The following is a 14,652-nucleotide window of genomic DNA, read 5'->3' on the forward strand; positions in this document are numbered from 1 at the left end:
TACTCTACCACACCCTCTCACTCGGTGAGAAAGTAAGATTAAAATGTGCTGTATTGCTACAAATCTCTTTGGTTCTCTTCTTAATAAATTGTGATTAGGGAGAATTATTTTTTTCCTTCTGTGCTTGGTTTGTGCTTTAACTCCTGGGACAAAGACACAAATAGATATATATCTGTAGTTAGAGAGGCTGTTAGCTCAGTGGATAGTGGAAGATGAGTTCAAATCCAACTTCCAGACATTCATTAGCTGTTTTGACTTGGGAAAGTCACAGTACTGAGGAAGTTTACATCAGGGACAACTGGATGGCTCAGTGTATAGAGTTCTGGTCAAAGAAAAAAAAAACTGAGTTCAGATCTGGTTTCAGACACTAGCTGTATGATCCTGGGCAAGTTATTTATTTGTCTTAATCTACTGAAGAAGGAAATAACAAACTGTTCCAGTTTTGCTACAAGGAAAACCTCATAAACTATATGGCCCATTGGATCATGAAGATTCAGAGATGACTCAATGACTAAACAACAAATATTTATAAATATAGACACACACATACATATACATATACATGTGTATATGAGCAAACCTATCCAAGATGCCTATCATTATTCATACTGGATATACATTAAAGGTACTATACAAAATGGGTTCGAAGAGAAGCCTAATTAGAAAGACCTCTAACTTTGTCAGGGAGTAACAGTGATATGGACTAAAAATTTTGTCTAGCACACAAAAAAACACCACATATGAGGTTTTTATTTTTGTTTTTTAAGTGAAAAGTCAGCAAAATTTGAGTGATAAAACCCATTTCTCATGCCCAGTTAAGTTGTAACTGTTAAGAAATTCCTACCCCTACTCGCCACCTTTTAGACAATAACTTCCTTTTTCCTGATAATCACAATGTCTATAAATCTTACCTATTTCTTCCTAAGAAAGTTCACTGAATAATGACTGAGCTGACTTGTTCCCTGATTTCATCTGTGGGATTGGAAATGTAATGAGTCTTGTATCTGAAGATCCACAACTGTAGCAAATTAGAAGTATTCTTTGATATTTTCCTTTCTGGCCATGGGGACAGAGTTTTCACTTAGAGATCACATGTTTTTGCCTCCTCCCCATTGGGATAATGTTGTGAGAAATCTGACCTAGTTTAGGGATATAGTCTCTTGCCTGTGATCTGACATCATTAGCACCATCCTCTCACCAAATGAGCTTATTCATCATACAGAAAATTTTGAGCATGCAGATTGATTTCATTCTATTCCTAGAGTGCCTCACAGTCTCTTTCAGTGGCGACCAGGCAAAGAAAGGATGTCTATCTAGGCTCATTGACTCACTCAACTTCAGAGTGGTGAAGGATCATGCTGTCCAACCTACTTTTTATAAATGCAAAAACAGGCTTCAGAGAGAAAGCAACCCATCCCAAATCACAAAGTTCAGGAATGTCAGAGCTAGGACTTGAACCCAGGTCAACTTAGGGAACATTTATGAAGTACATTTTTTTAAGTACATATTGTTTGCAAGATATCATGGATAAAATGTTGGACTTGGAGTCAAGAGTAGATTAATTAAAATTCTGCCTCTGACATTTATTAGCTGTGCTTCAGTTAATTTCTCTGAGCCTCAGGCAACTCTGAGACTTACTACTAAGTTATAGACATTTAAATCAATGGGAGAGCACCCTCACACAAATGAAATAAGAATGTGGTATCTTATTATATGTAGGGGAATGTATTACATGCCATGGAGAGGAAGGGAAGGGAACAAGCATTTATCATGTACTGGCTATATACCAGGCATTGCTTGGCTAAAGTGCTAAGCACTTTATAAATATTACCTCATTTGATCCTCACTCAGCCCTGAGAAGTAGATGTTAATGTTATTCCTTTTTTATAGTTGAGGAAACTGAGGCAGACAAAGATTAAGCACCTTACCTAAGGCCATACATCTAGTAAATATATGAGGCCAGATTTAACTTCAAGTCTTCTTGACTCCAGGGCCAGCACTCTAGCCACTGCACCATCGAGTTGCCTCCTATGAATATGGAAATGAAAAATAACACGCTCCATATCCTTGAACTAAAGAGAATATAATTTTTGAGGTTATGTATCCATGATTTCATAAGTGCAAGAACCTCATATTTAAAAAATTTCTTTAGCCATTCAGATCAACAACCTGTCTATAATGTGTAATTTTATTTTTTATTTCTTGAAGATTAATAATATTATATTTTATTTTTTCCAATTATATGTAAAGAAAGTTTTCAACATTCACTTTTGTAATGTTTTTAGTTGCAATTTTTTTCTTCTTCCCTTTCTTACCTCCCTCCTCCCCATGACAGCACACAATCTGATATAGGTTATACCTATACAGTCATTTTAAACACATTTCTATATTAATAGTTCTGGGAAACAAAAATCATAACAAAGGGGGAAAATCACAAAAAAAAACAAAAAAAAAAAGTGAAAGTCCACATTCGCAGTTTCCATAGTTCTTTCTCTGAATGTCGATGACATTTTTCATCCTAAATCTATTGGAATTGTCTTGGATCACTGTATTGCAGAGAATAGGTAAGTCTGTCATAGTTGATCATCACTCAATTTTGCTGTTACTATGTACAATGTTTTGCTGGTTCTGTTCATTTAGCATTAGTTTATGTAAATCTTTCCAGGCTTTTCTAAAATCAGCTTGTCCTTCATTTCTTATAAAGTATTTCATATAATATGTAATTTTAAAGAGTTGTTTATAGGAGTTAATAGATTGTTTCTTGTCGACAATCATATAGCTAATAGTGTCAGAAGTAGGGCTTACACTCAGGTCTTCCTGAGTCCAAAGCTGGCCCTCTGTCCACTACAAAATTCTGTTTACCAATATATAAGAGAAAATGTTATAGATATACAAATAAAAATAATACAATATAGAATGGGGTGCAGAAAAAGGAGAAGCAAGCTAACTGCTATGAGAAATTTGAGAAAACATTGAAAGGAGGAGAATCAGAGTCTTTATAGAAAAAGTAACACAAGAATTTGACTTAACTTGATGGCTATAGGCCTCAATTTCCTCATCTGTAAGATTAGAGAGTTAAAACAAATAACCTACAAAGTACCTTTTAACTTATGATCCTATTATAGTAGAGCCTCCTGTTTTCAGTCCCCACTTGAATGCTCTGGCTTGGTCCCTAGACATTGGCTAACCACTATTCTCTCAAAGTTCTGGAAGTAATCCTGAGGAGTTGAGGTTTCTTATACTGTTGATCATACCTCCTCCACCATCAGATACACCCATCCAATCTGGTGTGCCAAGATATCATGTTCATTGCTTCCATGACACTATTCCATGACACAAATATCATCACAACCTCTGACCTCCTCTTTTCCTTTTGTCTTCAACCATCCCTAACGGCAGGGCCTTTCAAATGAGTCTTGTCTTTTCATTATGTAGCCAAAGTGATTTTCTATGTGCAAAGAACTCTTATGTATAAAAATGCCTTTGCCCATTCAGATCAACAATCTGTCTATAATGTATAATTTTATTTTTTTCTTTTTGAAAATTAATAATATTCTATTATATACCAAGTATTTACATCTTAGCTTCAATATTTGATCTTCCAGTAAATAGTCTGAATTAGTTTCTTTGAGTACTGACTTGTTTTTATCTTCTTGGTGTCCAAGGAATTCACAAAAAGTTTTCTCCAGCAGCACAGTTTGAAAGTGTCGGTTCTAGACAATTCTCAGATGAAGAAATTGAAACTATTTCTAGTCATATGAAAAGATGCTCCAAGTCATTATTACTCAGAGAAATGCAAATTAAGACAACTCTAAGATACCACTACACACCTGTCAGATTGGCTAAAATGACAGGAAAAAATAATGATGATTGTTGGAGGGGATGCGGGAAAACTGGGACATTGATGCATTGTTGGTGGAGTTGTGAACGAATCCAACCATTCTGGAGAGTAGTTTGGAACTATGCTCAAAAAGTTATCAAACTGTGCATACCCTTTGATCCAGCAGTGTTACTACTGGGCTTATATCCCAAAAAGATTTTAAAGAAGAGAAAGGGACCTATATGTGCAAGAATGTTTATGGCAGCCCTCTTTGTAGTGGCTAGAAACTGGAAACTGAATGGATGTCCATCAGTTGGAGAATGGCTGAATAAATTGTGGTATATGAATATTATGGAATATTATTGTTCTGTAAGAAATGACCAACAGGATAATTTCAGAAAGGCCTGGAGAGACTTACATGAACTGATGCTGAGTGAAATGAACAGGACCAGGAGATCATTATATACTTCAACAACAATACTCTATGATGATCAATTCTGATGGACCTGGCCATCCTCAGCAATGAGATCAACCAAATCATTTCCAATGGAGCAATAATGAACTGAACCAGCTATGCCCAGAGAGAACTCTGGGTGATGACTAAAAACCATTACATTGAATTCCCAATCCCTATATTTATGCCCACCTGCATTTTTTATTTCCTTCACAAGCTAATTGTACAATATTTCAGAGTCTGATTCTTTTTGTACAGTGAAATAACAGTTTGGTCATGTATAAAAAAAAGTGTCGGTTCTGTGGTCCTTGTGATCCAACTCTCTCAGCCATATATTTCTATTGGAAACATCATAACTTTATTTATATTATATCTTTATCATAAAGGTGATGTCTTTGCTTTTTGGTTTGCTGAATATATTTGTCATAGCTTTCCTTCCTAGGAGCAAGCATCTTTTAATTTCCTGGCTGCAGTCACCATCTGCAAAGATCTTTGAGTCCAAGAATATGGAAATTGACCCTACTTTCATTTCTTCTCCCTATTTTCCAGAAAATATTGAGATCAGTTGCCAAGATTTTTTGATATTAGGCTTCAAGCCAGTTTTTCCTCTTCTCTTTTGCCCTCAAGAGGCTTTATAATTCTTCACTTTCTGCCATCAGAGTGGTGTCATCTGAGATTATTAGTATTTCTCCCAACAGTCTCAATTTTGATTTTTGATTCTTCCAACCTGGTGTTTCTTATGATATACTCTGCATATAAATTAAATAAATATAGTGACAACATATAGCATTGTTGTACTCTTTTTCCAATCTTAAACCAATTAGTTGTTCTATACTCAGTTCTGACTATTGCTTTTTAGTCTGCACACAGGTTTCTAAGGAAACAAATAAAATGATCTGGTACTCCCATCTCTTTGAAGATTTAATACATTGTGTTGTGATCCCACTGGTCAAAGGTTTTAGTATAGTCATAGACACAGTAGATATCTATCTTGAACTCCCTTACTTACTCCATAATCTAGCAAGTGTTGGCAATTTGGTCTCTAGTTCCTCAGTCTCTTTGAGAACCAACTTGTTTTTGTGATAATTCTTGGTTCACATATTACCGAACTTGTAGAATATTAAACATAACTTTGCTGAAGTGTGAAATGAGCACAACTGTTTCATAATTTGAATTTGGCATTGCCCTTCTTTAGGATTGAATTTAAATTTATCTTTTCCAATCCAGTGGCCATGGAAGAAAAAAATTTGTTGGCATATCAAGTGCAGCACTTCAACAGCTTCATCTTTTAGGATTTAAATAGCTCAGCTGGAATTCTTTTGCTTCTACTAGTCTTATTGTTTGCAGTGCTTCCTAAGATCCACCTGACTTTATTCTCTGGAATGTCTGCTTCTAAATCAGGAACTACATCATCATGGTTATCATGATATTAGGATCTTTCTTGTATAATTCTTCTACATTTTTGTCACCTCTTTTTAATCATTTCTGCTTCTGTTAAGTCCCTCACATATTTGTCTTTTATCATGCACATTTTTTTCATGAAATGTTCCTTTGATATCTCTATTTTCTTGAAGAGATCTCTTGTTTTTCCCATTCTAGTTTTTTCTTTGCATTACCTTATTCAAGAAAACCTTCTCATCTCTTCTTGCTAGTCTCTGCATTCACTTTCATTTTCTCCTGTCCCTTTTGCTTTTCTTCTTTCCCCTGCTATTTGTAAAACCTCATTAGACAGCCTTTATGCTTCTTGTTTATTTTTTTCTTTAGAATATTTTTTGTTGCTACTCTCTTTACAATATTGAAAACCTATGTGCATAGTTCTTCAGACATTGTATCTATAAGATTTAATCCTTTAAATCTATTTATCATCTTCATTTTACATTCCTAAGAGATGTTATTTAGATTGTATCTTTATGGTCTGATGACTTTCCTTATTCTTTAATTTAAGTCGGAATTTTATAATAAGAAGTTTATAATCTGAACTATAGTCAGTTTCAAATCTTGTTTTAACTGCACTCGTAGAGCTTCTCCATCTTGGGTTGTAAAGTATATAATCAATTTTATTTCAATATTGACCATCTGGTGATGTCCTTATGTAGAGTTACATTTTGAAATGTTGAGAAAGTGTTTGCTATGAGCAGTAATTATATTAACAAAACTCTACTAGCCTCTGCCTGCTTCATTTTGTACCCCATACGCAAACTTTCCTGTTATTCCAATTATATTTTAATTTCCTAATTAAGCATTACAATTCCCTATGATGAATGTTATATCTTTTAAAAAATATTTCTAGAAAGTGTTGCAGATTATCATAGAACTGATCAACTTTGGCCTTTGTGGCATCAATGATTGAAGCATGGACTTGTATTATTGTGATACTGAATGATTTGTTTTGGATTCAAACAGATAGCATTCTCTTGTTCTTGACATTATATCCCAGAACTGCTTTTCTCATTAACTATGAGGGCTACTCCATTTCTACATATAAAGTTGTATATCTAGTGAACATCTGAGTTAAATTCACCAATTCCCATCCATTTAAATTAACCAAAGTGTTGAGGTTTAATCTTTCAAAAGATTAAACCTTTTTTGTCTCCTGTTTGATCACATCCAGCTTAACTTGACTCATAGATAATACATCCCAGGTTCTTAAGCAATGTTGATCTTTATAGCATCAGACCTTCTTTCATCACCAGATACATTTCCAGCTGAGCTTCCTTTTGGTTTTTATCCAGCCACTTCATTATTTGTGTGTAGATTGTCTTCCACTTTTCCCCAGTAATGTATTAGACATCTTCTCATTCAGGGGCTCATCTTCCAATGTCACATCATTTATCATTTTATACCATTCATTAGGTTTTCTTGGCAAAAATACTAAAGTGGTTGGCCATTTTCTACTCCAATGGATCACCTTTTGTCAGAACTCTCCACTATGAAATGTCTGTCTTAGATCACAAAACATAGATCATAGTTTCATTAAGCTATGCAAGCTCCTTCTCCATCACAAAGCAGTAACCCAGGAGGGGCAATTAGAATATGCAAAGGGATATTTCCTGAGGTTTTGCACTGAATACTGAGCCCATTATCTTCAGACACCAAATATGTTCACAGGGAAGAATACTGTTTGGGTTTAGGGGACAGAGGATATTTTGTACCTTTTGCTTTAAGGCTGAGTCTACATTGCCTTTTCTACACTGTCAGTCCCTTGAGAGAATAGCCTCAAACCTAAAGTGGTTAGTATAAAACATCTTCCTCAAACTAAGGACACACTCTCCTTTCTATAGGTACTCTGTCTCTGAGAAAAATGGGCTCACAGTTGCAACACAAGGTAACAAGACATATATGAAGAATTGTTGTTGATCAGTTATTTCAGTCATGGATGACTGTGATTCTTTTTGGGGTTTTCTTGGCAAAGATACTGTCATTTTCTTCTCTAGCTCATTTTTCAGATAAGGAAGCTGAAACAAAAGGGCTAAGTGACTTGTCAGGGTCACACACATAATAAGTGTCTAAGTCCAGATTGAGTTTTTGTCACTTCAGACTTGGCACTCTATCCACTGTGCCACTTACCTGCTTCTCATGTGTAGAATAAATGGGGTCAAAATGTACCTTTAGACTTCTAGCCTGGTGAATTACTTCCTTGCTTGGTTGCGGTGACTTCTTAAAAGATTGGTTTCTTGGCCAATGGACCAATCCACTCTTTAGCTGAGTTAATGAAGTCATTCCGCAGGTCTAACTCTTCATCAGACTTATCATGGCTGTTACTGGCTCCAGTGTTCTTTGTTACCAATTCCCATTGATAAGGAGACCTCTGATGGTTCTTCCAACCTTTTGAAGCTCACAAAGTCAAAACATAGGTAGATGAATATTTAAAACCAGAATAGACTAAGAGTTTTTCAGTCATTTCCATCATGTTCAATTTTTCATGACCCTATTTAGGGTTTGTTTCTCCAACTCATTTTATAGATGAGGAAACTGAAGCAAGCAGGGTCAAACAGATAGTAAGTGTCTGAGGACTGATTTGAACTCAACAAGATAAGTCTTCCTCATTTGAGTCTGGCACTCTATCTTGTAAAGGGCTGAAACTCTTAAATTGATGCACTGAGGTTGGACAACTGAGCACTTAAGGCTAATTACTGATTGGCCAATACTCTATTAGCATATGCTTGGAAAATGGCCCTTCCCACTATTCTGTGCTGGCTCAATAATTGGTGTATACAGAGAAGTAGGAGGGACTAGGGGGGTGGAGTAAGACTATATGAACTTTGTTAATTTTTTTCTAGGTCATCAAAATAGTTTTTGGGGAGTCTGATAGCGCTAAAAAAATAGATTAGTTTAGGTATTTTATTATATTTGCTCACCCAATCCAAGAACATTTAATATTTTTCCAGTTGGTTAGATCAGACTTAATTTGTGTGGAAAGTGTTTTGTAGTTTTGCTCATAAAGTTTCTGATTTTCCCTTGGCAGACAGATTCCTAAATATTTTATACAATCAGTAGTTACTTTAAATGGAATTTTTCGGGTGGAGTAATACTAGCCAGAGTCACTTTTTGGGTGGGAGACGAAGAGGAGAGGTCATGGAGATCCTGTGTCCATCCAATTCACTTTTACCCCTAAAGACCAAGAATAAAGACCAAGGACTTTTGCTTATCCTGACTCCATTCGATTCTAAGGTATCCAGGGTGCTAACTCGGTCTTCACATATCTACTACACCACCCATCTTCCTCCGTCTAAGATTAGGAAAGAATAAACATAAAAGCAATATAGGTGCCACATGACAGCTGATTAGGGTAGCCTCTCAGCAGTTGATAGCAAATAATGTTCCTAACTCAAAAGTTCCTAGGGAAGAAATGGAGAAATTGTTATTTCAAATATACACATGCAATTCTTGTTCAGCCTCTACTGAGCCATTAGTTCTTCTAGCTCTTCGGTCCTTTTTATCCTTATATAATTTCTCATGAGCCCTCAGACACACTTTACTGGAAACTAACTACCTAAAGTTCCATTTCTTGGATTGACAATAGACAGAGAATATTGAACAAGTTTCTCAAGTTTTCATTAGCCTTTTGTGTGATCCAAATGAAAAGTTGTAATAGTCCCAAACCTAGTGGCAGCACTAAGAATAGAAGGAAAAGGGGGAAAAAAAGATATGGTTTGGACATAGAATTGACAGGACTTGGCAGCTAGTTGGATGTGGGGTTGAATAAGAGGAATCAAAGATAGTTCCTTGATTTTGAGATGTATGAGATGTAAGACTTAGATTGGTGTCTTGCTTCTGCTATTCATTATTGGTATAACCTTGGATGAAGCACTAAGCATCTCTAGGTCTTGGTTTCCTTATCTATAAAATGAATGAATTGGATTGATCTCTAAAAACCTTTCTAATGCTCACATTTTTGATTTATTGGTATCTATCAAAAGTGACTAGGAGACTTTTGGTTCAATTTATGGAAACAGAGAGGTCAGGAAGAAAGCCTGTTTTTGAGAAATAGAAGATGAATTCATTTTTATACACAATACAAAGAGTGAAGGTTCCAGCTGGGACATTTAAAGGTTAGCTAGTGAAACCAGCATGTCAAACAAACAATTTGACAGCCTTAGAATCCACATCCCTAGCATAAGTAAGCACCAGGTGATTTCTTTGAATATGAGCAGACAGCTCTACCCTTTAGCCATGTCAATATAGATTTATAGTTTCATTTCTTCAGTTCTTCATTTCTTCAAAGTATTACTTTAACTTTGGTTTAATTGTTTCATTTTTTTAAAGAGGGAAAAATTAAGAGAAAAAATTAATCATTGTAATAATCTCCTCTCTCCCTAGATACATCTGCCTCTTTTTAAATTAGATAGCTAGATATAGATATAGATATGTTAGATTTCCTTTCCTCTATCATTCATTTTCAACCATCTGTGGACATATTCCAAAACTGATTTTCTTTACCATGGATTGAGCAAATCGGTACCATCTCTCCAATTAGTGAGGCAAAGTCTCATTTGGATTTGGGCTAGGTCTGGCTCTCTGGCTTTTTTTATCCTGAATGAGCAGTCCCTCTTATATTTCCTGAGAAGAAGGGACACAGTCTCAGCAAACTCCCACAGATTTGACATATATAAGTCATTTCTTTTAAAAGCATCAGTACCCTGAGCAGGCTCTGGGATTAAGATCAGTAGTAGGACACAAGATGCCCAATCAGGACTCAGAGGGAGGCTTTCAGCCTTGGCCAGCCAATACAAAATGCACTTCCTCCCACTTTGCATACTAGAATTGGTGCTGAGATAGCAGTTCTTTACAACCTATGAATAGTTTCACAATAGGGATAGTAAGGACATGGGGGGCAAATACTTTCCTGAGACAGGGACCCTGCCATGCTCTCAGCCCTGCTGTGCCCCTTATTCATCCTTTCTTATTGATTCAGCACAAACATGAGGACTAGACATGGAGTTAAAAGATCTGAGTTGGCATCCCAACTTTACAATTTATTTGTCAAATCATGTAAACTCTGAGCTTCAGTTTCCTCATATATAAAATGGGAATAATAAATAATGTAGTATGATATCTACTTCCCAGGGTTTTGTTATGAGGATCAATTAAGAAAATGCTATATAAAGCTCTTTGTAAACCTTATTTAAAATGTTATATAAATGTAACTATTATCATCATTAATCATTATGATTACCCTCTTTGCAGGATTTTTGTAGGGATCAAATGAGATAATAGATATTAAGGTTTATAACAGGAAAATGTTCTACAAATGCAAGTAGATATTAACATTCCGACTTTAATATTCCCACTTTGGAGGATGGCACCATTTGTCCCAGAGACAGTATTTTTCTCTGTCATACCTGTCTCCCCAACTTCTTATTTTGGAGATTGGAGGGGCAGGTGGGACCTGAATCCCACTTTGCAATCCCGGTTTGTGCTGGTGTGGAGCAGCTCAGGCTGAAGCTCCAGCTTGAGAGATTTCTGAATGTGACCTTGCAAAGGCCCTAGCAGAGACATCCTAGAAATGGTACAGAAGCAGCCAATCTCTCTCTCTTTCTTCCAGCACCCTATAATTTCCCCCCTAGGGGATGCATTGTGGCCTCTAGACAGCTGCTTATTTACTCCATTCAGAGGGATAGAGGTTGCTCCTACCCCTCCCTACTTGGCAAGGAAAGAAACACTTGTTATATGGTGGGAACATTCCAACCTTTTTTCATGATTTATACATATACAAGATCCAGGTTTTTTTTCAGGAGAGCTACTTTTTGGTTCCATTATTTAATAATACAGCTTTATTGATAACAATTGACATTAATAACTGCCTGTCATGAGCTTAGCTCTGAAGGGATCACACATTATGAGACAGAGTCCCTCTTTGGTGAGTCTCATTGCCCAGAAATGTGGCTGGCATTCAAAGCTCCCTACAAACTACCTCTCTAGCCTTTTCTCTCACTACCCCCTGCCATTCCCTCCTCCCCTCACACTATGCACTCTGCCAAGAATTTCCATCCCTTGCCAAGAATTTCCATCCTTCCCCTCTCTGCTAATCCAAATGTTTCTGTTCTTTTAAAGCTCAAGTGTCACCTCTTCCATTAAACTTTCAAACTACAGTAATTTCTCCCTCCTCTGAAATTCTAGAGGGCTTTATACAGGTACTGTCTTATGTTGGTGCTGTAGGTGTCTTTGTATGTAGGTATTTTATCTTTCCAAATAAATAGTAAAGTCTAGGGGCAAGGATCTTGTCCTGGGATTACATGCATCATCAATATTTATCATAGTATACTCCCTATGTTCAATTCAGTGAGAATAATAAAGTTTTCTCCATATAAATGAATAAAGGAATCAATAAATTATTTATATATATATATATATATATATATATATTACTATATACTAAGTATAGGGGATATAAATAAAAGAGCAAAACAGTCCCAACTCTCAGGGACCTCACATCCTGAAAGAAAACGTAGGAGAAGGCTGGCCAAGGAAAGTTATTTTGGTTTGAGAAATCATAGGCATAATAAGTGAAACAATTAGGCAGGCAGTTGAGTCCTTTTGAATCCAAGTAGTATTGATGTGATTACAGTTCTTAAAGCAAGAGTATTAAGGAATATTCTTTTCTTTAGTGGAGAGCTCTCTCAGACCCACTCTTCTACATCCCAGAGTGCTATCCTTTGTCCCCAAGAATAAAGTAAATCTAAAGTCATCCCTCTTCTTTCCTGATCTTTCTCTCATTCTTCCTGACAGAGGATAAAATTTGCTTCAAAATTAATCATTCAACCAATAAGCATTTATTAAGTGCTTATTGTCAAGCATTGCACTAGGTCCTGGAGATGCAGAGTCACTAGATATTATATTTAAGGTTGAATCACAACAGAACAAGATTCCAATAGGGCTGCCTGGCCTATAACAATAATCATTATAGGTATTATAATAATAACAGATTATATTTTCTTCTGCTTTAAAGCTCACAAAACACTTTCCTTGTGAGGTAGGCAGTACAAGTATAAATATCCTTACTTTCAAGAAGAAACTGAAGCTCTAAGTATTTAAATGAAATTGCCTTCAATTAAGTTGAGAAGCAGAATGAAGATACAAATATTCTAACTTGTGACCCATTGGTCTTTTTCCTAGAACTTTTAGGTCAGGTGATGCAGAGCAATATGACAAGACTGCCTTTGCTGATTGGATGAGCCACAGACTTTCTCCATTGTTGTTTAGGCTGGATGTTCTCAGGTGTTTCCTAAAGCTAAGAATTTTCCTTAGAGACTGATATATTTTCTTTCTTTTGAACTCTACCACCATTACAGTTTGAAAACGAAATCATCCTCAATTTGGACCATGAAGTAGAAGGAGGACACGGTGATGAACAATACATGCAACTGCTGGAGTCTATGTAAGTCTTAATAATAGAGAGAGGGTGAGTTTATGGGGAAGAGCCACGAAGCTTATACATTCTCTTGAGGGACCTGTCTTTGGAAACTGAGGATCTGCTTGATGGTTTTCTCTCACAGACTGAGGCTAGAGAGGTTCCCATGAAGGTCTTACCATGAAGATCACTCCCCAACTCAGTAAATTCTACTGGCTCTTTATTAAATCCAGGATGAAGTATGAAATGATCTTGGTTTTTAAAGTCCTTAACAACCATTACTTCTTACCTTTTCATTTTTCTTAGAATTTCTTCATTTCCATGTACTTTATGATTCAGCAACATTGGCCTTCTTCCTGTTCTTCACATTTGACACATAATCTCCTAATTCCCTTTCTTTTTACAGGTTGTCCCCCATTCCTGATATGCCCTACTCACCTCTACCTTCTAGCTTAGCTGACTTCCTTCAAGAGTCAGTTCAAATACCACTTTCTACAGGAAACATTTAACAAATACATGTCTGTTGCCTAACTGACACTTAAATCCCCTCTCACAAAAATATTATTTTCTATTGGTTATCAAAAGATCTAGATCAGAGGTGTCAAATACAAGGCAGTAATCCAACAAGATTAAAATGTAATTGAAAAATATTTAACAAAATTAATAAAAACACAATGGAATAAAAATAATGTTAATAACATAATAATATCTATCTATGTAAAATATATAATAATAAAATAATATCATTTTCTAAGTCAACATGCAGCCTGTAGGGATCCTTATGTACTGTTTCTTAGCCATTGTTTCTATTTGATTTTGATACTAATTTTCTAGATGACCAAGAGAAGTGGCTTTTGATCTAAGTATAGCATTGGAGTCTAAGCCAAGGTATCTGCCTTTGGAAACAAAATTTCAGGGGGTATAACATGATTAAAACCTTCTTTCTCAGAGCCCCTAAAGTCCAGGCTAAGCTTGTCACTGTGAAGATGATCTTTTCCTATATTTATGCCTAGTCTCCCTAATTAGACAGTAAGCTTCTTAAGGGCAGGAGTATTTCTTACGAATAATTTTCCCCATGTAGCCTATAGCTTAGAGATGCTTGATGAATAATTGAATGATTTAGTCTTGATTGTTCTTAAGAACCTCTGCAACCTCCTGTCTCAGTGACTTTAACTGGGGGAAGAAAGAAGGCACAGAGAAAGAATGTAGGTTAAGTCTTTTTACTAGCTAGTATGCTTGTACTGGTTAAACTTTCTAATGTCAGAAGAGATAAACATTTCTGTGGAAATAAAAACAAAACAAAATTCCCCATCTGCTAAAATTTCTTGGGGGTAGAAAAGAAGAAATAAGAGTCTATTATGGTAGGTTGGATACAGTCTTGGATTCTGGAAGTCCTGAGTGATGACACCTAATACCATGGACAAATTGTTTTATCTCCAACAACTTTCTAAAACTGTATATAAGTTATGGATGAGTTGGCGATTGACATCTGTTGATCAGAGGAAGCTTCTACACTGGTAGTTTCTA

General features: G+C 36.0%; 1 protein-coding gene across 1 annotated transcript in view; it reads left to right on the forward strand.

Annotated features, from left to right (window-relative positions):
* The window catches only part of DOCK2 (dedicator of cytokinesis 2), a 486,757-nt gene that overhangs the window by 422,070 nt on the left and 50,035 nt on the right, over positions 1–14,652 (forward strand). The window contains exon 34 of the mRNA XM_012552398.3: positions 13,067–13,152. Within this exon, the coding sequence (XP_012407852.1) occupies positions 13,067–13,152 (86 nt within the window). The remainder of the gene's footprint in view (positions 1–13,066; positions 13,153–14,652) is intronic.

The sequence above is a fragment of the Sarcophilus harrisii genome, chromosome 2, assembly GCF_902635505.1.
Source record: "Sarcophilus harrisii chromosome 2, mSarHar1.11, whole genome shotgun sequence".
NCBI classification, from domain to species: domain Eukaryota; kingdom Metazoa; phylum Chordata; class Mammalia; order Dasyuromorphia; family Dasyuridae; genus Sarcophilus; species Sarcophilus harrisii.